The sequence below is a fragment of the Urocampus carinirostris genome, chromosome 3, assembly GCF_059441175.1.
Source record: "Urocampus carinirostris isolate Australia breed hairy pipefish chromosome 3, RoL_Ucar_1.0, whole genome shotgun sequence".
Lineage (NCBI taxonomy): Eukaryota > Metazoa > Chordata > Actinopteri > Syngnathiformes > Syngnathidae > Urocampus > Urocampus carinirostris.
Window position 1 is genome coordinate 62,023,161 of NC_142351.1, and position 22,868 is coordinate 62,046,028.

Below are 22,868 nucleotides of genomic sequence, written 5' to 3' on the forward strand. Positions count from 1 at the left end.
ATTTCAAGATTATCTGCTGCTACTTAGGCTACCTTTCTTCTACTCGGCACGTTAGCAAACCAAACTACCACATAAGGGGTTCCATAGAGAAAGAAAGGTTTTCTGGACCTAAGCCACTCCTGCCAACTATTGGTCATTTACCTTTAACTTAATTTAAACTAAAAGAGGAAAAGCTCCATTCTAGTTGTACCTCTGTATGACAATAAAGATCCTTCATTCATGCATTTATCAGACAAATGCCATTACTTGTAACATGAAACGGTAAAATGAGCTCGGCAAAGGATTTTTTTTTACTTCTTTTTGAAACAAAAAAATACCTTGTTTTTACTCCCATGGCATCAAGTGCAGATGGCCCATGACGCCTATTTACATCTGTGGCACGTAGTATGGGTGACATGCAGACAAGTGTGGTGCACAAAGTAATAATGACATGCAGATGTCGTTTAACGTCTGTAGCACTAAATATAAATGACATACAGAGTAAGGATTATGGACAGAGGTATTTTCAGGTGTGTGGCACCTAGTACGCATGGCGTGCAGATTATTTTTCACGTCCATGGCACCAAATATGGATGATGGCGGACGTCTTTCTATGTCTCTGGCACCTATTGGGGAAGTCCTGCAGATGTATTTTAATGTCTATGTCCCTTTGGACCAGTGTCTGAAATAACGCCTGCCGGACGCACGGGGCGTGAATCTTTTACGTCGAGTGTACAACTTACACGTCTCTGCCCGGGTGGCCAACAACTTTTTCAAGAAAAAAAAAATAGCTTTCGTTTTTAATTATTTTTAAAAAAAAAAATTTCAAATTAAACATTTGCTTTATTCCGATTTCGAAATCTTCGTTTGGTTTGGAAATTTCGGAATTTCGGTTCGTTTTGCAATTTGCATACTCTGCAGCCAATGAGATGCCTGCATCGAATAACTTCGTGCTTCCGGACTTTCCCGAGCCTTATAAGGTTGTGCATTTGCATATCATTTTCCAAAGTAGAATCACAAAGAACACAAGAAAAATGGATAAGTGGTTAGTAATCCAGCCAAAACCTCAGCCCCAGAAGAAAGATTTGAAAGAAGCTAACAAAATTGATGACGCTACAAAACATAAACGTACATTGAAGCATCGTGGAAAGAGGAGTTCATGTGGCTTGTAGCGGACGACGCAACACAAACATTGCATGAATGAAGATGAGTAAATACAGGTACATACAGGGAGTGCAGAATTATTAGGCAAGTTGTATTTTTGAGGATTAATTTTATTATTGAACAACAACCATGTTCTTAATGAACCCAAAAGTCTCATTAATATCAAAGCTGAATATTTTGGAAGTTGGAGTGGGGCTTTTTTAGTTTTAGCTATTTTAGGAGGATATCTGTGTGTACACGTGACTATTACTGTACATAATTATTAGGCAACTTAACAAAAAACAAATCTATACCCATTTCAATTATTTATTTTCATCAGGGAAACCAATATAACAGCTCAACATTCACAAATATACATTTCTGACATTCAAAAACAAAACAAAAACAAATCAGTGACCAATATAGCCACCTTTCTTTGCAAGGACACTCAAAAGCCTGCCATCCATGGATTCTGTCAGTGCTTTGATCTGTTCACGATCAACATTGCGTGCAGCAGCGACCACAGCCTCCCAGACACTGTTCAGAGAGGTGTACTGTTTTCCCTCCTTGTAAATCTCACATTTGATGAGGGACCACAGGTTCTCTATGGGGTTCAGATCAGGTGAACAAGGAGGCCATGTCATTAGTTTTTCTTCTTTTAGACCCTTTCTTGCCAGCCACGCTGTGGAGTACTTGGATGCGTGTGATGGAGCGTTGTCCTGCATGAAAATCATGTTTTTCTTGAAGGATGCGGACTTCTTCCTGTACCACTGCTTGAGGAAGGTGTCTTCCAGAAACTGGCAGTAGGACTGGGAGTTGAGCTTGAGTCCATCCTCAACCCGAAAAGGCCCCACAAGCTCATCTTTGATGATACCAGCCCATACCAGTACCCCACCTCCACCTTGCTGGCGTCTGAGGCGGACTGGAGCTCTCTGCCCTTTACCGATCCAGCCACGGGCCCATCCATCTGGCCCATCAAGACTCACTCTCATTTCATCAGTCCATAAAACCTTAGAAAAATCCGTCTTGAGATTTTTCTTGGCCCAGTCTTGACGTTTCAGCTTGTGTGTCTTGTTCAGTGGTGGTCGTTTTTCAGCCTTTCTTACCTTGGCCATGTCTCTGAGTATTGCACACCTTGTGCTTTTGGGCACTCCAGTGATATTGCAGCTCTGAAATATGGCAAAACTGGTGGCAAGTGGCATCTTGGCAGCTGTACGCTTGACTTTTCTCAGTTAACGGGCAGTTATTTTGCGCCTTGGTTTTTCTACACGCTTCTTGCGACCCTGTTGACTATTTTGAATGTAACGCTTGATTGTTCGATGATCACGCTTCAGAAGCTTGGCAATTTTAAGAGTGCTGCATCCCTCTGCAAGATATCTCACTATTTTTGACTTTTCAGAGCCTGTCAAGTCCCTCTTCTGACCCTTTTTGCCAAAGGAAAGGAAGTTGCCTAATAATTATGCACACCTGATATAGGGTGTTGATGTCATTAGACCACACCCCTTCTCATTACAGAGATGCACATCACCTGATATGCTTAATTGGTAGTAGGCTTTCGAGCCTATACAGCTTGGAGTAAGACAACATGCATAAAGAGGATGATTTGGTCAAAATACTCATTTGCCTAATAATTCTACACTCCCTGTACTGATGGCAGATGGAAAACAGCGATGTCATATACATGCAATAAATGTTATAAGTAGATTTATAATAAACTTAATTTTAAAGTGTTGTTCTGTGATATATTCTGATTATCAATCCTTAATACTTAAAACAAAAAACAATGGGTTTTTTTTTTTTCGATTAATCGTCGTATTGTGTTTCAAGTTGTGAAAAATGGGGCAGGCAACTTTATGGCTGGGCAGGCTACTTTTCAGAGTTGTCTGCCCTGGTGTCCGGTAACTTTTTGTTATGAGTTTCAGACACTGCTTTGGACTGATGACACGCTTTTTTTTTTTTTTTCACATCCATGGCACCAGGCATTGGCCGAAATGGCGGACAGTGCGGAGTAGAGGCTTCAGGGGCTACGCTCCTGGTCGCTCGTCCAATTAGAAGGCATGGGGTGGGTAGCGTCAGAGACAGCAGGCAGTAGAGGGAGCGAAAGGCTCGGCTGTTGCTCGATGTCATGCTTAATAATCGGCCCGTCGAATAATCGGTCAACCTCTACCGAGCCGGAATGACATGCAGATGTGTTTTCACATCTGTGGCACTTAGTACAGACAACATGCATATTTATATAGTCCATTGTACCAAGTACGCATGAATCACAGACGGCTTTTCAAGTCTGTGGCACTAAATGAGTTGACGATCAGCATACATCCGGATAAACTGCAAACTTTTTTGTCAGGCGCCGACCGTTTCATGGACGACGTGGCCCGCATGATCGGCTATCAGCCTCTTCCCTATATGAAGTGGTGCTGGTCCTACATCACGCCTATCGTCTGTGTGGTAAGCGCCAGTTTTGGGTTGGTACAAAGTGGAAATTGGCATTTATGTCAGCTTTTTCATTTTATTTTAGGGAGTGTTTCTGTTCCATGCTGTGAACTACAAGCCCCTAACCTACAACATGGTGTACACATACCCATGGTGGGGGGAAATGCTAGGCTGGGCTTTGGCCCTTTCCTCAATGCTCTGCATACCACTCACTGTCGTCTACAAGCTGCTGCGCTGCAAAGGATCACTGAGGGAGGTCTGTATAGCAGACAACAAGCTTGCTTGTATGGTTTTCGCCTCGTCATTGTTGGGGAAAAAAACAGAACTACTGTCTGATATCCATTGAACTATTTTATTTTATCAAGGATGCACCAAAATAAAATATTGGGGGCCAAAACTAAAAACCGATAATGTAAAAAAAAAAAAAAACAGCAAAAAAAATGCATAAAGTATATGAAATTCTTGCTAAAAATGGTACAATTTAAATAACTAACTGACGGACATTATTACAGTACACACTAACTTTAAAAGTTTCATTAATTAAATCATTGTCCTTCATTTAGGAAAATAAATAAAAACACATCTAAATCCAATTAGTTTTAGGTGTGTTATGTTTGTAAGATGATACAGCTTACGTAACTAACTTCTCCTTATTGAGCTTGACTTTATCAATCATTGGGTCAGTACTTACTTTTGTTTTTAATAGTAATAAAATATTGTTATGAGCACGATAACACTGTCCGAGATATTGCATGTGTGTTCATAATGTTAAAAAAGGGCCCCTTTGAAACATTATACTAGTGGTCCCATACCGAAGGTCACACATGCCTTGGCTAAAAAATGGGTCACTAATTGTTATCACGGGACATTATCTTAGAATCTTAGACTTGGATGTACTGTACTCCTTATAGCTATAACAAATTGCAATAAAATATACGAAAGGTACATGAGGCTTATGTTACGTTAACTCTATCATAGCGGCACAGGTGCAGCTAAGCGCCGATTTACTAAAGTACGAAACGAGAAAATATGCAAACTACACTTTTTGTGTGTCTTGTACAGAAAAAGTACATGTTGTGTCGCAATTAAGTCTCATTTGGAGTCTTGGCCTGGGATCTTTGTATCTTAAAACAAGCTGTCAATCTTCACGCAAACACATGCAAGAATACTACAAAAACACTTCAAAAACATTCTGTAGACAAAAACTTGATGTATTTGCTAGTTTATACAAGTACAATAGCCTGTACACATCCTGAGCCGCGCGACAAATCATAGCTCTCCAGCATCCCGCACACATTAAAGAGAGGTAGAGAGGAGAAACGACCAATGTGTGCTACTACTCTATACAAAACCTTAATTTATTTTAATTAGGAATACTTTGAGTCTTTTGAACAAGTAGTGTAGTGTTGGCTGATTGAATAATATGGCATGGCTCTAAGTGACTTTTGGACAAGTGAATTAAGTGACTTTTTTGGGGGTCTTTTTAAACATTACGAAGAGGAATCGAGGAGACACATCCAAGTTGTGCTACTACCGTACTCCTATAAAACATCTGTTCTAATGAGGAACGTAGATGCTGCTAATCTGTCCAAAAAAGCTCGTAAAGTATTGCATCCCGTGACTAATTATCAAATCATTTTTTATTGGTCCAATAACTGATGAATAATTTTGATAACTATTGGCCAAAAAATTACCATGCACCCCTATTTATTTTGATATAATAGTTTGTTTATATTTTTTCCTTGTTTTGTAAAATTTATTTTACTTTTATGAGCTAAACAATATGCCTAAAACATAAATGAATGCTTAAGCCCTTTCTCGTCTTTGTAAAACAAGCATGATGGCCAGTGCATTCTCCTTAAGCGAGGTTGTTGCGGTTGTTAGACGATTCGAGAGTTCCACTTCCTAAAAACGAACCGTAATTCCCATCACTAATCACTCGTCCTAAAAGGACCCGGCAAAACTAACTGGGGAGCCGAACATCCCCTACTGCCCAGCGCTCTCCGTGGCCCGGTAACAGCTTACAGAACTACGGCTTCCCTTAAGCGCCGCCAGATCGAAATAATACCGGAAAAAAGACGCTCCGCCTCACCAGCTCTCACCACCAATGAGCGACACGTATAAGCGTACCAGCTAGGTCCAATGGCCACTTGTAAGGCACACGTCTGAGCAAACCACGGCCCAGAAGTAAAATTCTTGGCAATGCTGCTTCACGTTTATTCTCCACGTTTATCAATTTAGTTGTTTTTTGTTGGGGGTGCCTTGACACAAAACCTTGGTAAAGACACTCCCAGGGGCCTAAAGCACAACAGTGTAAATTTTCACGAAGATCGGTTCAGCCATTTTGGAACCTATAAGTCACACACACACACACACACACACACACAAATCGGGATTTATAAATAAGATTAGATCGATCGATTGATACATGGATGTATACAATTAGATTTCAATACATATTTCAATTATATGTTTTTTTGTTTGGTTCCAGCGTTGGCAACACCTGACCACCCCCATCTGGGGCCGACATCACCTGGAGTACCTGGCCCCAGAGAGCGAAGCCAAATTGCTGCCCCCCGCCAATTCAAAAAACGACCATCACTTCGAAAGTGCCGTCTGATACAATAAGAAAAAACAAAACAAGTTTGCACTTTGTACACCAGCTTTGAATAAATCTCGCGTGAAAACGGTAACATTCCCCACACAAACGGACAACTATTTGCGTGGAGGAAAAATTTCAAGCATTTCTTCTACTCTACTTCACTGATCGGTCATTCTGCTTCTTGTGATGTGCTGTCTCTCACGCGATGTGTCTTTTGTGCTCGCACTTTCCGGCAAGGTGCAGCCGCTTCATCCACCGCCAAATGTGAATTTTTTGAAGAGATTTTATGTCTACTCATAAGATGCCACGATTGGAGGTGGGCGTCCTGTTTCTGCTTGGCAGCTTCACACCAACTCATGAACTGTATTAAGAAAAAAAATCACCATAAAATGTTTTTAAAAGGAGAAAGCCTGGTTTACATGGAGTAGACACCTGGGATCGACATTAATTCGTTCTTAGGTGGGTGTCACGAAGTAAAAGTGTTGTATAGCTGGGGATAGAAAGCTATTGTAATGAATAGCTAATGCCCTTCGGAACAAAACAGTAAATAGTAACAACTACTTATGTGTAATTCGAGTGCATTACATGAAAAATCAATATAAACAAATATACATGTAAAGGAAAAATTACCATTACTTAGGTGTGACGAGACTTGAATTGGTATAGTATCGTGGCATTTGGATGCAGAGGGGAGGGGAGACAGCAGATTGAAAATAAATATTATTATTATTATTTAAAAAACTAACTCACAAGGATTGGCATCCCTTTAGAAGACTTCTTCCTCGCGCCTTAATCACCTTCTCATTTTTAATAATACTTCCGACTGATTATGACCATGTTCCTTAGCGAGGGTAACAATTCATGTGCCTTCTCATATTTCTGACACCCGTAAGCTTTGTTTTCATGGTTATTGGGTTTTTGCTTCTACCTTTAGCATCACTGAAAGCCCTGGACTGCAAATATATTGTACAAAATAAAACGTATTATATCGCCGAAGTGCAGAGACTTCTGAATTTAATTGAAAGAGAGGCATAGTTGATGCCGTGATGTAAACTCAGAGCAGACCAGCACTTATCATGATAATGACCAATAGCAGACAGGCATCTTCAAGACCTAACTAGTCATATGCATCAACACCACAAAGTTTGAACTTAATAAGTTTTGGGCCATGCAAAATAATTTGTTTTATTATGTCTTATAAAATGGAAAATTCCATAAAACGGAGCTTATTCCACATGGTAAAATGAAAATGTCAAAAGGCAGGCATGCCGTCTCCTGGGGGTTCTACTATATTACAATTAACTTGTTTACTTAAAATTGTTTTTATCAAGTGTTTGCTTAAAAAAAATGTTAATACTATCATAACTACTGCACTAAATGACAAAAAAAGGTAACTAGAAAAATGTGATTGAGTGGGGATGTCATTATTTCCCGCTTGTTTAATTTGTTTCACTAATTGAAAGTGGTTGTCAATCAAGCATTTGTTTGAATAAACGTGGTATTACTATCATTACTGCTGTACGATAGGACGGAAAAGCTCTAGTTTGATAAAGCTAATGTAGTCATTGAGCGATAACATCTCTAATTGCCGCCCACCTAAATGGCGGCACCCTGTCAAGAGCATGTCTAGCTTGTTTTAAAGTAGCTAAAAGTTGATTTAAATCAAGATGTTTTTTAAATAAGTGTTTTACTATCATTACAGCTGTTTGATATGACAAAAAAAGCTTTTGAATGATAAATCAATTCTGCACAATGACATCATTATTTTCCGTCCACTAAAATAGCGTCTTGTCTAAATGTATTTAAAAAAAGATTATTTAAAACTTGTATCAACCATTTGCTCTAATAAGTGATATTATTATCATAACTTATATAAGAAGACTTAACTACATAAGTCTTTTGATGACGTGGTGATGTCATTATTCCCTGCAAACAATGCCGACGCCTCAAAGAGCTCTTTTAACATGTTTTAAAGAACTTAAAAGTTTTCTTTTCAAGCGTTTGCTCCATTAAAAATAATAAAATTGCCAAAATAACGTACTATGGGATAAATCACGAAATTGATTAAACAAGCAGTCTAATGTAAATGGTTATCAACATATCTTCAATATCGTAAAATAAAAAAACCCTCCATGTAAACCAGGCTAATAAATGAAGATAATCCATCTTCATATCCCAGTGTGCTTTGAACCTACTGTATGTGCCAGTGTTTGTGTAGGGCCTGTGATTCAGTGTTATCAATGTTTAGGACATTATCAGTATCCCCCCTCATCTCTAAGAAAGTTAGACTAAGAAAAGAAGAATTTGGAGAAATGTGACAGGCTACGAACGACTCATTAAAAGCAACGAACATGAATGCAGTTTTCTGTCTTTTATTCTGTCTTATGGTCGCCTCCTTAAACTATGATGCACCTTTGCACAAGTATTGACAGACATATTGAGCATATGCCATTAAGGTGTGGTTTGCTAGGTGCACAGTAGCAGACAGGGGAACTTTCCAAGGAGTCAAATCATGGGCTGCTCTTTACTTAGTTTGGAGGACCATGTTTAGAGTTTATTTTATTGTCTTTCTTAATTTATCTGTTGGATACATAACTGGCCAAAAATGCCTACAGTTGAAAGGAACTCATTAATGAACCCAGAGCTACGAAAATGTCAACAATGTTTACAACTACCATATCACAAAGGACATCTAGAGCGTTCCAGGATCTACGTCGATGACAGCAGCAGACAGACTAACCTTACAGTCATTAACACGACCCCCCCCCAAAAAAAAAAAAAAAAAAAACATGGACTAATCTCTGCCCAGTCTGGGGGACATTGCCAGCTGTTTGTTATTTTTACTTTGTTTGTTGGATATATGACGCCCACGAATGCTGATATTCACCTGGAGCCAAGACTAAATTTGATCCTTTTTCGACAACTTCAACAAAACACCCAAAATATCCCGAGGGAATTCAAAAAATGCTGTGATGACAGCAGCAGACAGGATGATCTTACAGAGAGTCATCAACACATCCCATAAAATCATGTGTGGTTCTTTACCTAGTTTGGAGAACAAACCCAAACTTTTCTTATACTGGAAAACACAACAGCATACCGCATCAAGGTGTGGTATTCTGTGAGCACGGCAACAGGCAGGAGAACCTTAGACTCATCAGCACAGCCCAGAAAATCACAAGCTGGTCCTTACCCAGTCTGAAGGACATTATTAAGGACTCTTTACACCAGTTGACCACAACCTCTTTTGGCACAATAGGTCTCTCAAAACAAAGTTTAACAGGCTTATAGTTTTTTCACCACTGTAAACAAACACACAAAACTAAAAAAATATGTTTTTATTAATTTATTATGTCAATGACAATATAGACTTTTCTAATTCTTAAAAAGTAACAGGCTCAGAGACAGTTTCTTTCCAGAGCCATCACCATCTTAAACAAGCAAACAATGTAGTGTAAACAATAAGTGCTTAGCTGACAGTGGAGAATGGAGAAGCTGTCAAATCAAATGCCAACAAGACATCTCTAAAATAGAAAGGAGGCAACAGAATCGCATGAATGGGAACTATAAATACACCCGTCTCTCTTTTGTATTTCAACGAGTCAGAAGTCACAACATTGCAGACCATGTAAATTTAAATTGGTGCCAAAAAGGTCTTTGTGTCATAGTTGCCCTATTTGGAACACCTGTGGCAGCTTGATTGGCGTCAACAGCCCGGACAAGCTGATTGGTGGCCACACACTTAAGCCCCGACTTCAGCTCAAACTTTGTCAGATCGTTGCGAGCTGTTGTGTTTCACTCAGTGAGCGTTCCCGGCCGACTTCGTCCCTGTTAAAGCCTGTTTCCTGCCTGATTCCTGTTTTTCGACCCGTTTCCGAACCCCGACTACGCCCGTTTTGCCTGCCTATGGCTACTATTACGAACTCAACATCGCCTCTGATCTCCAGCCCTGGTCAAACGACGTGCCATTCCCGCCTGCCTTCTTCCGACACGGAAGTGTCACCCCCGCCTTGCTCGATCCCGCTCTCCGACAGTCTTCGGATCAAGCAATCAAGCAAGCCTTACTCCCACTCTCTTTCAATAAAATCTGAGAAACGCATGCAATTGAGTCCCGTGTCCGTTCTGGTCTGTGACACTTTGAGGGGTCCGGTCTCACGTTGCTTTGGTATTAAGCTTCTAAATAGCTCAGGTTCAACCAACTGTGTTTTCCCTCTTTATATTATTGGCTAAGTTACACTTTCATCTAGCCTTATTTCTTTTACCTATTAACATGGTTCCGGGTTTAGTATTGCCATAACTCCCCTTTGTAAATTAGTCTTAAACCTACACATTAATCCAAACTCATTATCAATTAAAAAAACATAAAACTCAAGTTTTTCGGGCAAAACCATTAATGCAATAACAGCCTTTGCAGCCACTTCTTAATGCATCCACCTAATATTTTCATTGATAAGTAGTGTTTTCAAACCCTCTCCAACTGTGCTATAAACACATTCCTATTCCTTACCCTATTAACTACTCCTGTGTTACAATGTCCGACTTCCAAAGAAGTCACGATGTGTCTTAGTGACGTTCAGGTGAGGTTTCTCCTCAGGCAATATCATAAAAGCATGTTGTCATAGCAACAGCTCATTTCGTTTCCATGGAAACAATGCATGTGAAATGGGAGGGGGCGATGGAACGCAATGGGCTGACGTCTGGTGGTCACTAGTGGCACAATCCGGACTTAGACTAAAACTGTCAATGCTATTTCATTTTTTAAATTTTTTAGAATAAAGTTATAGTGTAGTCTTTATGTTAATTACAACGTGGTGCACATTTTTTAACAACAAGATTAGACGTTGCACTCGTTAAACATGTAGTAAAAGACTTAAAAGATTGAAAAATATTGATTAATAGATATTAGGATAGATAGGTCGTACATATTTACAAATAAACTAAATGAAAGGTTATTCACAATAACAAGCAACAATGTCAAGATACACACCACCCAACAGTGACACTGAAGGACGAAGCAAGAGCAGCAATAACAATAGCAGCTCGTGGCGAACCGTAGATGCTGTCGAGTGGCTAACTTAAGTGGCTAGAGATGGTAACAGTGGACAAAACAGGCACCAGATGCCAGACAGGACTCTGCCACCATCACTTTTGCGGCTCAGCTGTGAGCGATAAAAGGCTTTCATATGCTAAAAGCTGCACCGGGACAAGCTAACCTTGCAAAATGGCCATCCAGGCCTCCATAGTAGCAATATGGTACCCAGACATGTCAGCTTCTTCAAGTTGGGTCATATATTGACACATTTTATGTTTATGAGAGTGTATGTGTTTTGCTAGTTATTTGAATCAAAAGTGTATCATTGAAACGAGTGATGTGTTATTATCTTAGGGTTAGGATTGTTCTTGTGCATTTGCTCTATACTGTTGTCAATGTCTACACATGGAACAGTGTAAAACGCAATCTCAATTCCTTTGTATGTCAAGTACATCTAAAGAAATTGATAAATAAAATGGACTTTGACTATATTCACACCACAAGGGGTCGCTATGTAATACACACTGGAGCTTTAAATAATGTGTGCTTTATTAGGGGAGGTGTTTAGCAGAAAAAGTATTCCACAAAGGGTACATCACAAACTAAGCTACTGGAACCCCTGACAAAAAAAGTATGGAATCACCAGTCTTAAGCAAGCGCTCACTCAGCCATTTTATTGAGAAGAAAAAACTCAGATCAGAAACATGAAACAGTCGTAAGGTCATTCCGAAGTGCAACATATTGGCATTGAGAAACACTAAAATAAATTAAGAAAACATTGCAATGGTCAGTAAATGTTACTTTTATAAAGCACTCAGTGCATTTTGTGTAGAAAATTAGAACACACCCAGTCATTTTCCTTTCCTTAACTAGGCACCTGGCTTAGATTGTCTGCTCTTTAGTTAGCAGTAAAAATAGTGCAGTTGTCACACCTTGGAGGGAATCATGGCTCCAACAAGAGAAATGTCTCTTGAGACCAAAGACAGGATCGTTCTTCATAAACTCATTTTCCAAGATGGCAATGCATCATGCCACAGAGCAAAAACTGTGAAAGCATTCCTTGGAGAAAGACGCATTTAGTAAATGTCATGGCCTGCAAATAGCCCAGATCTCAATTGAACTGAAATCCCATGGTGGAAATTGAAAGAAATTGTCCACAGCAAGGCTCCTACCTGGAAAGATGATCTGGCAACAGCAATCAAAAAGAGTTGGCAACAGATTGATGAAAAATACTGTCTCTCACCCATCAAGTCCATGCTTCAGAGACTGCAAGCTGCCCATAAATCCTACTGTGGTGCAACTTAATATTAGCAAAATGTTTTGATTGTTATTTCTTTGTCCGATTTTCATGATTCCATATTTTTCTTTCCTCAAAATTGCGTGATTCCATATTTATTTTCCTTGCTCTGTAAGAGTACAATTTAATGACCATTGCAATGTTTTTTTCTCAATTTCTTTTAGTGTTTCTGAATGCCAATATGTTGCTTTTGGAATGACCTTATGATTGTTTCATGTTTGTTATAAGTCTTTTCCACAAAATGATATGTCTGACTAAGGGCTTGCCCAAGACTGGTGATTCCATACTTTTTGCAAGGGGTCGTATCTGGAATGGGTTGGAGTCAGTGTTAGCCACTGTTAAATTATAACTGCTTGCAAAGGAATTGTGTACAGAAAATTAAATGACAAATAGCAGATGCCTGAATCAGAGATTTATCCAGGACCCATCCTTGGAATGTCAGTGGCTATTAAACAGGTGCTAAAACCGAAGAAGCTAGTTTCGCGAAATGTTCATTCTGGCTTCCATAGATACAAGATGGCAGCCACACCTGGCAAATTCTCAAAACGGCCTCACAATTTTTTTTTTAGAGCGATGAGTATTTTTTTAAAGCAATTCAGGTTCAAGTGTTTGTGTTTTTCTTTTTGCTTTCTTTAGGAACCAATACACACCTTCCCAGCATACATTATCACTGGATTACCACAGTGTGCATTGTTTTGATAAAACGGACGAAGTAGGAATACGAATTTGAATAAAGTAAGGGAAGATTTATATGTTGAATTGCGTTCAGAATTCCAATGTACAAAAACAACATGTCCAACTGTTGTGTGTACAGGTGCACAAATTGCAATTTCAAGGAATGGTATTTTATCATGCAATTCCCAGAGAAAACAGGCCTTTTCAAAATTATCATAGGAGCCTGTGGCTGCAATCCATTAAAAGAACTGATTGGACTGGGGACGTCCTAAGGAAAGTCCATGTTTGCAGTGACCATTTTATATTTGGTAAGTTATTGTGGGGAACTGGTTTAGATTTCCCTGAATGCTGAATGCAATAGTACAGGGTTTCTCCAGTTTAAATTCAAGACTTTTTAATTCCTTTTAAAATCAAATTTAAGACCAAGTCAACAAAAAACCCCACAATTGAAACAAACAAAACCAAAAAAAAACTATGAATAAAAGGCAATTTTAAACCAAGGTTTTTTTGGTCAAGTTGAAAAACTTTCTATCTGAAAAACGGCGCTCTCCAAAGTTTTAGTCATAGAAAAAAATAAATAAAAATGATATATTATGGATCCTCAACAAAACAGATAACAGCACATAACTACTGTACTAATGCCTAAGAAGTCTTCTGCGATATTCATGAAGCATTTTTTATCATGATGCATGATAAAAAAAAATCTACTAAATCTTTTTAGTTCAAACAAATATAAATTTGATTATTAATGTGTTCACATTCTTAAGACTTTCAAAAATTGGACTTAAGGCATTTTAATGCCAACTAAGGCCTTATTTTTGGAATAATGAGTTCAATGTCTTTTAAGACTTTTCAAGGATCTGTGGAACCCCTCTAGTATGCAGTGGTGGTTCTAGTCAAGTCAAGTCAAGTCAAGTCATGTTTATTTGTATAGCCCTAAAGACAAAGGGACCCCCATTTGACAAGAGGCAAAATGATATGTTGTTAGATATAACAAAACAGCTTTGCGGCGCACATTCATTATTAGTATTATTTTTCTTTTTTGTTCTTGTGCCGCCCCCCATGTGCCATGGTAAATATATCGCTCTGGGCGGCTGCCCGCCTCGCCTGTGCTTAAAACCGTAAGTGTAAGTTGGATAAGTGATGGAACATATTTTCTCAATCAAGTACAAGTTAACAATGCCCAACAGAGTTCCAAGAGCCTTTATGCTTTATTTTACATTGCATCTTACTTTTATCTGACCTGTTTGGGGCGGAGCACATTAGGTTCGAGCAAAGAGGGCTGGGGGGAGTGCTAAAGAAAAGTAAATATACAGAAGCACACAAGTACATGCACACGCGCACACAAGTATTAATAAAAAAAGAAGAAAACAAAAGCAACAATGCTATGATGTAGTATCTCAGATCAGTTACAGTGAGTTACAGAAAAAAACTTGTTTAAACGAAAGCTATTGTAATTATGAACTAGACCAGTGATATGGCGAAATGGGGAAGAGTAGTATATGAAGCAAAAAAGTCACACACAACAGCTCCACAAAGTGGCTAGCACAATCTAAGTGTAGCACCGATCAAAAGTATTCCTGTTGTTGTTTTTTCATCACTAAAAGGCACTACCTTGCTGCTTGTATGTATATACTTTGAGCTTATTTGAGATGTTACTATCTACAATCTTTTTCTGTCAATTGACTGGTATAAACCAACAGACGTATTCAGCATTTCTGCCTCGACAATGCATGCGCAGTTTGGCAACGTCACACTTGTTAACAAGCACAGAAAGGGGTCTATTGCTATCATTGACTGATAAATAGTGGTTGAAAACACTCATAACAGTGTTGCGACTCATTCTTCATTCACATTTACTTATAAAAAAACTTTAAAAAACATTATTTGCTTTTATATATACTGAATGGTCCTGCGGTGAGGGCCCTCTCCCTGAGGTGTAATAATTCTCCCACCGTGGTCCGCTGCGTGTCGTAAGACGCGACTAAAATGGAGGGAGCGAGGGGAGCTGGTTATCCTCACCTCTCTATCTCTACCCCCTAAGAGACAGCAAGGCAAATAACGGGGGTGGGAGACCGAAAGGTTTTGCAAACCCTAGTTATAGGGTCACTAAATGTGAGAGGATGTGGAAGTAACGCGACTGAGTGGAAGAAAGAAGAGATCGAAAGGATGATGAAAAGGAAGGAGTATTATGTGATGTGTTATCAAGTGATGTGTCAAGTGATGTGTTAGCCTTGAGTGAAACAAAGATGAAAGGAAAGGGTGAATTACAGTCTGGAGGTATATATGGTATAAAGTCTGGAGTTACAGGTGGACATGCTAGAGAAGGAGCGGCTGTGCTTGTGAGTGAGAAAGCTAAGGAAAAACTGGTAAAGTGGAAAGATATCTTCGAGATTTATGTGGGTTAGGTTAAAGTTGGGTGTAGAATTATGGATGTTTATAAGTGCATGTGGACCTCGTGCTGAGGAGAAAGAGCAGTTCTGGAAGGATTTGTCCGAATGTGTGGCAAGTGCAAAAGAAGGGTGGAAAGTGGTAATACTAGGTGACCTAAAGGGTGATGGAACAGTTGTGATTGGTAGATATAGAGTGCCAGGAGGAAATGAGAGTGGGAAGAAATTTATTGAGTTGTGTGTGGAAAATGAGTTGATGAATGCAAATACATGTTTAAAAAGAGGTATTTGAATAAGTATACCTTCCTCAGAGTGGATGGTGGTGAGATAGTGGACAGAGCACTGATGGATTATGTAGTGGTTAGGAAAGGGATGTTAAGTAGATTGTTGGATGTGCATGTTTACAGAGGTTAAATGAGTGGTATGTCTGATCATTTTAATGTGGAATGAAAACTGAGAATAGATGGATCGTGGAGGGCTAGTTATAAGAAGAGTGTGAGGGAAGAGGTGAAAATGTCAGAGTTGAATAAGGCAGAAAAGGAAATAGAGTTTAAAGAGAGGATAAGGGAAGAGTATGAATGGATTAGTAGAAGAGAAGTGGAGAGTGTGGAAACGGAATGGAAGTGGTTTAAAGAGGCAGTGTTCAGGAGTGCGAAAGAAGTGTGTGGAATGAGGTAAGTCGGTGGAGGTATTAGGAAAGGAAGTGAATGGTGAAATGATGAGGTCTCAGAGGCTGTGACAGAGAAAAGACGTGCCTTTGAGGAGTGGCTGCAGGATAAGAATGGTTATGCGTATGAAAGGTATAAAGTGAAGAAAGGGTTGGTAAAAGCAGTAGTGGAAGCAGCAAAAAGGAAAGCAAATGATGAATGGTGTCAAAAAACAGGAGTGAACTTTGAGGAAAGGAGCAAAGAGTTCTGGAAGAAGTGAAAAGAGTAAGAAAGAGCAAGTCTGGAAAGGAAGAGAAAGTGAAAGATAAGGACGGTAGATTGCTGGTTAGCGGTAGTGCAGTCAGGACCAGATAAGCAGAGTATTTTGAGGAGTGTTGAATGTGGCGGATGGGAGAGAAGTGAGAGTCGAGGCGATCGGCGGTATGGGGAGAATGCCCGTGCTGGGTGATTTAAATGTAAAGCCTGTGGAAAAATGTGAGGTGCAAGAGGCACTGAAAGAAATGAAAGGGGGAAGGCGCCTTGGTTGGATGGTTGTACTGCTGAATGCTTAAAGAAAGGCGTCACAGCTATGATTGACTTGTTAGTACGCTTGTTGAATGTATGGTTTTTAAGTGGTGTGGTTCCTGTTAATTGGTGTAGTGCATGTGTGGTGCCCTTGTATAAGGGTAAAGGTGATAAGTATGAATGTAGCAATTTGAGAGGTATCAGTTTGTTGTCCGTGCCAGGTAAGATGTATAGAAGAGTCATGATTAAAAGAGTGAGAGGAAGAATGGATGAGGTGGTGATGGTGGAGCAGAGTGGTTTCAGGAAAGGAAGAGGATGTGTGGATCAGGAGTTTGCAGTATAGCAGGTGTGTGAGAAATACTTTGCAAACGGCAAGGATATTTGTGTGGCTTTCATGGATTTGGAAAAGGCGTATGACAGGGTTGATAGAGAGGCATTGTGGCAGGTGATGTAATGTAAGGAGTGGGTGAAAAATTGTTGGAAGCATTGAACAATTTTTATGTGAACAGCAGAGCATGTGTAAGGGTAGGGAGTGAGACAAGTGAGTGGTTCCCTGTGTTGACTGGTGTGTGACAGGGATTTGATGTCACTATGGCTGATTAATGTGTACATGAATGGTGTGGTGAGAGAAGTGAATGCAAGAGTATTTGGCAGAGGTGTAGAGACGATGTTGGCAGAGGTGTAGAGACGATGGATAACAGTGGAACTGTGTGGCAGTTAAGTCAGTTGTTTGCAGATGATACAGCGCTTGTGGCTGATTCTGAGGACACATTGAGAAGGTTGGTACCGGAGTTTGGAAGACTATGTGATAGGCGTAAGCTATGTGTTAATGTTGGGAAGAGAAAGGTGATGAAGTGTTCATGTGATGGAGTGGGCATGTCATTGGAAATAAGTTTGAATTGAATGGACATGTGTTGGAAGAAGTTGAAAGCTTTAGGTACTTGGGTTGTGATGTGGCTGCATTTGGTGGAATGGAGTGCAAAGTATAGCACAGAGTGAATCAAGGAAGCAAGATTTTGGGTGCTCTGAGGAGAGTGATGAGCAACAGGAGTATGAGTATGGATGTTAAGAGGGGACTGTATGAGAGTGTGATTGTGCCGACTGTTGTATGGTGCAGAAACTTGGAGCCTGAATGCAGATTTGAGAAGGAAATTAAATGTTTTTGAAATTAAATGTTTGAGGAGTCTGTTAGGAGGAGTAGTAGTAAAACTGAGCAAGTGTGTGGATAAGAGAGGACTCGGTTGGTTTGGACACATGGAGAGGATGGATGAGGAATGAATGTTGAAGAGGATCTATTGAGCAGAAGTAAATGGAAGGAGACCAAGAGGAAGGCCACGATTGACGTGGATGGATGGTGTTATGAGAGCACTGCAGGAAAGAGGTCTAAATATAGTGGAAGCTAGAGCTCAAGTTGGTGATAGGAATGAGTGGAAAGGTGTTGTGAGAGGATAGTGGGATGTTTGGACGCGTTCTAAGGGATGGGCAGGGCACCGGTATGATGCGGCATGGGTAAACCAGTGAAAGCTGTCGGGCCCCGCTGTTGAACAGAAGAGTGTGCTGTGTCACCCTGACCCGAGTGACATGGCTGCTTTCTTGTGTGCCGTTTCACTTGGAGGGACAAAATCAAGACCAACTTAGGTGCTGAGATGCTTAACTTGTTTGGGCATTTGGGTTGGCCATGGTCCCCCCAAAATTTGTGTGTGTTTTTGCTACTTTTTCCCCATTTTATTTTCTTTGTTTTTGCGTATGTGTCTTGCTGTCTGTCATGCCTCTCGAGGGATATGACCAGGGTAGATATATATATATATATATATATATATATATATATATATATATATATATATATATATACATGCTCTAAAAATAGACCTTATCACGAAATATCAATGTCTAAAATGTGATTAAATTGTGTTGCGATTTTTTAAATCGCATTTACAGTGATGTAAATTAAAAACAAAAAGGACAAAAATATATTAAAACCTCAAAAAAAAAAAAAAAATCATAGTAGTTCAATGATCTGAGAACTCTGACGTAAGGGCCCGGTCACACAGCCGTTTGCGTCTGTATCACGGGTAAAATTTTGCGTTTTTTTTTTTGCCCGTGGTTGCCCGCAATGGAAAATGCGCAAAATTGGCCAACCCGCTGTTCATCGGTGGTATGCCCGCAAAACAGACGCCGGCGACTGTTCCGCTTCCTCATCGCGTCATTTCCGCGTCATTTTCTCGTGTGGACTACGGGTATAAAAGCTGCCGAGCCGGCGTTATGCCGAGAAATGCATCCTTGTCGAGATTTGCATCCCCTCGCTACTACAACCACTTTTACCTCGTTTTATCTCACTTTTATATCACTTTTAGGGAATTTAATGGCCAACATATAACCAAAACCACTTCATCTTGCATTTGTTGGGAATGTAATACAACTTAAACCATTCCGTCTTTGTATTTGTTGTGAATGTAATCGAACGGTAATGCACGCCGTATACAAATCACTTTTGAGCAGGTAACATGTTTATTTTGCCTTTTTCTCGTATTGAAACTGTTATGCACTCTACCGTAAAGCTTATTTCTGCATAATAAGCTTTACGGTAGAGTGCATAACAGTTCTCAAAAGTGATTTATATACGGTGTGCATTACCGTTCGATTACGTTCACAACAAAAACAAAGACGGAATGGTTTAAGTTGTATTACATTCCCAACAAATGCAAGACGACGTGGATTTGGTTATATGTTAGCCATTACATTCCCTAAACGTGATATAAAAGTGAGATAAAATGAGGTAAAAGTGGTTGTAGTAGCGAGGGGATGCAAATCTCGGCAGGGATGCATTTCTCGGCATAACACCGGGCTGTAGAAATCATAAACGCTCAAGACACAGTCCCGTGAAGATCAAGATTTCAAGCTATGGCACAGAAGAAGCCAATATGTTATTATTGTAATAGTTTTTCATTTTTATTTTATTATCTTGTTATGAAATGAAAAGAAATGTCAAGAAATAAAAATGGATTAAGACGAGGTCACTACGGGGACGGGGATCCATGTCCACCCCTTGACGTCTCGAGCACAACTGACGTGTGCTCGGCAAATCGCGCTGTATATACGCGGAGAAAGGCGTTTGACCGTCACACGCGTAACACGCTAATTTCACGTAATAACACCGCGATACAGGCGCAGAACATGCTATGACCGTGTTCCACCCACGATTACCCGCTGAAATTTCGCGTCCTACCCATGTGTAACCACGCCCTGGCCGCGGCCAGAGCACGTCGTTCCGCGTCATTTCTGCGTCATTACCTCGTGTGCCGCCCGCGGTTAACACGTGGTCCAAAGTTTTGAGCAGCGCAAAACTTTTTCGCGCGGCCAACCGCGTGTGAATTTCCGACCGCGTGTAAAGCATTGCTGTATTTCGTCTATATGGCGATCTCAAAGCGTCCAACATCGTCTGCTTTGCGGGCTGAAATTTCTGGCCGTGATTCAGCCTCGATCCGCCCGTGAAATGCTTGGTGATCGAGCCCTAAAGTTTTGAGCAGCGCAAAACTTTTTCGCGCTGCCAACCGCATGTGAATTTCCGACCACGTGTAAAGCACTGCTGTATCTCGTCTGTATGGCGATCTTAAAGCGTCCAACACCGTCTGCTTCACAGGCAGAAATTTCTGGCCGTGATTCAGACGCAAACGGCTGTGTGACCGAGCCCTAACACAGGACCGAAGTGAAGGTGCATGACAATCGCAGCCTCGACCTTGCGCAAAGGAGTCAAAATTGATTACTAGATACATAAACATGGTGGAAAATGTTTTATACTTATCGTAGTGAATGGGAGGAACAATATGTTTTGTTAATGTGAAAGAAAACTCTGTGTGTCTCATTTGCTCGCAATTGTGGCTGCGGCAAATCGGCACAACATGGAGCGCAATCTGGTTTTTCAAGACCGGTAAAAAACTCTTAAAAAGCAACAGAAGCCTCTTTTAGAGCCACACAATTTTTGATAAAGAGGAAGAAGGCAGTTTCAGATGGGGAGGTTCTTAAAGAAGCAAACAAATTACAATGTCAATGGTGGCAAAAAATCAGTGCCATAGCAAAGATGGAGTTAAAACATTGAAAAAATATTTAAAATGTGTTACTAAGTTTAAAAGGGAAGTTTTAGTTAATTGTCTGCATATTTAGTAATTAGGAAAAATGTGCTATTTTATTTTTATTTGATTTTAAAAAAAGTTTATTTTTGTTCCTACATAATTTAGCAATAGGACAAAAATGTGCAGAGTTTATGAAATGGAAACTTGTGATAGACTCTTAAAAATGATATGTGATTTCCAGCAAAATGTTGTGAAAATGGTCTTTTTTTGTTTCCTTTTGAACATTTGTAATTAAAACAATTGGAAAGTTAAAGAAGAAATCAAATATTGCATTTTGAAGTTTATCTGTTTCCCACCATGTTGAATCATTCTGAATAATTATTCATCATTAAAAATCAGTTCTTACATAAAATATCAGTAAGATAGAAAATAATTAATGGATTAAATTAAAATTCTTGTTTTGGAAGAGTGTTATCAAGTTGCCTTTTGTGTTACTTCTTGCCGTTTAAGATGCTCTCTGCCTCAAAATGGTCTTATTATCAAACAGCAAACAATGACAATAAGATATCAGACAAGCCACACAGCAAGCAGCTGTCATCACAGAGAGCATCCTCAACATGATCCTCATTGACATGCTCACGTTTTTGCATTGCAACGCAAGTTCTTAAAGATGAAAGAGTGAGTGAGTTAGTGAGCAAAGAGGATGTATTATCAACATGATATCTACCGGGAATCATTTTATCACGCAAAGCTAACGACGTGACTCGTCGCCTTCGATCGGCGCCGTTTTTTTTTAGACCCAACTGCTGTGTTGGGAGTCATTAGGTGACCAAACCCCCCGATTCCAACCCTTAATGCCGAGCGCCAAGCAGGGAGGCAATGGGTACCAATTTTTTAAGTCTTGGGTATGATTCGGCCGAGGCTTGAACCAGCAACCTCCCAGTCTTTGAGCGGGCGCCCTACCATCTAGGCTACCGAGCTGGTCGTAGTTAATTTTTGCTTGTTAATATTGAAAATCATGTTACTGGGTTTCCATATTTGCATTAATTTCTTGCTCTAAAATCTCGTGTCCCATGGACAACAAAAAAAACATTTTTTTCCTGCGCTTTATAAAAAAAAGTATGTGCAGGTGTGTAGCATACTTTTGTTTGTATTTTATTTGTTATTTGTTTTATTTGTTGATTTTTTTGTATTGTTTAATATTTTAAAATATTCCGTTTTGTGCAAAATGTTCTTATTTGTCCACAACATTTCAATATTTGAATACAGAATTTTTGTATCCAATTCATCGATTAATCGAGAAATAATTGTCAGATTGATATATCATTAAAATAATCATTGGTTGCAGCCCAAGTACAATGTTTTTCCCCAGATTATTATCAAATCTGACCGGGCACCAGATAAGGCTTCAAGCGTTTGTTTTACCTGTTTTCCGGTTAAGATACCCAAGGCACACTCATCTGCAGGCAAAAAAAAAGTTCAGGCGAGAATAAAAACCTCCAATTTCTCCATAGTGGCAGCACTTCCAGTGATTATTGTGACAACACTTTGGGAAAAACGTATAGTCTTACCTTTTAAGAGACCAAAACGGCCCATATGGTTCAAGAACAGCATTCAATTTACTTTGGGTACGACTTGGATTGGGGAATTTAGGCATGAAATCGCCCTCCGACCCCCGTATCAAGATCGCAATAGACAACACAGTGTCATCTACATCTAGTCAAATACACACCAGAACTTTGAAACGGCTTAAATAAATGAGTGTTATTTGAAAACAAATCACGTTCGTGTGATAGTACATGCTAATTAGGTATTGTTACACCACTAATATCAGATTTCGTTCAATAGTGATTATGTGTTAGTATTTTTTTTTTTTTTTCACATTCACAATATTATATTTCAATATGACGTTTTTAACAGCAAACACAATGTGAGGTTAGTATGTGCATTTTTGCTAACAGTTTTTAAATAATAGTGTTTAATTCATACAAATTAGGAATAGTTAACATACCTAGAGTTCGCAATGTACCAAACATGACGTACATGGCTCGGCGTAGTCAAATTCAATTGGCCCC

The 22,868-nt window shown here is 39.6% G+C and overlaps 1 protein-coding gene and 1 long non-coding RNA gene across 3 annotated transcripts in view; one reads left to right on the forward strand and one right to left on the reverse strand.

The window, feature by feature from the left end:
• The window catches only part of LOC148370369 (sodium- and chloride-dependent creatine transporter 1-like), a 45,633-nt gene extending 37,120 nt beyond the window's left edge, over window positions 1-8,513 (forward strand). For both annotated transcript variants that reach the window (XM_088332863.1, XM_088332865.1), the window contains 3 exons: window positions 3,470-3,570; window positions 3,641-3,811; window positions 6,047-8,513. In XM_088332863.1, the coding sequence (XP_088188989.1) occupies window positions 3,470-3,570; window positions 3,641-3,811; window positions 6,047-6,175 (401 nt within the window). In that variant the 3' untranslated portion in view covers window positions 6,176-8,513. The remainder of the gene's footprint in view (window positions 1-3,469; window positions 3,571-3,640; window positions 3,812-6,046) is intronic.
• LOC148370370 (uncharacterized) overlaps window positions 1-22,761 on the reverse strand; it is a 53,831-nt gene extending 31,070 nt beyond the window's left edge. The window contains exons 1-2 of the long non-coding RNA XR_015850116.1: window positions 22,365-22,761; window positions 22,219-22,253 (exon numbers count right to left, since the gene is read on the reverse strand). This is a non-coding gene — a long non-coding RNA (uncharacterized LOC148370370). The remainder of the gene's footprint in view (window positions 1-22,218; window positions 22,254-22,364) is intronic.
• Window positions 22,762-22,868: the final 107 nt, after the last annotated feature.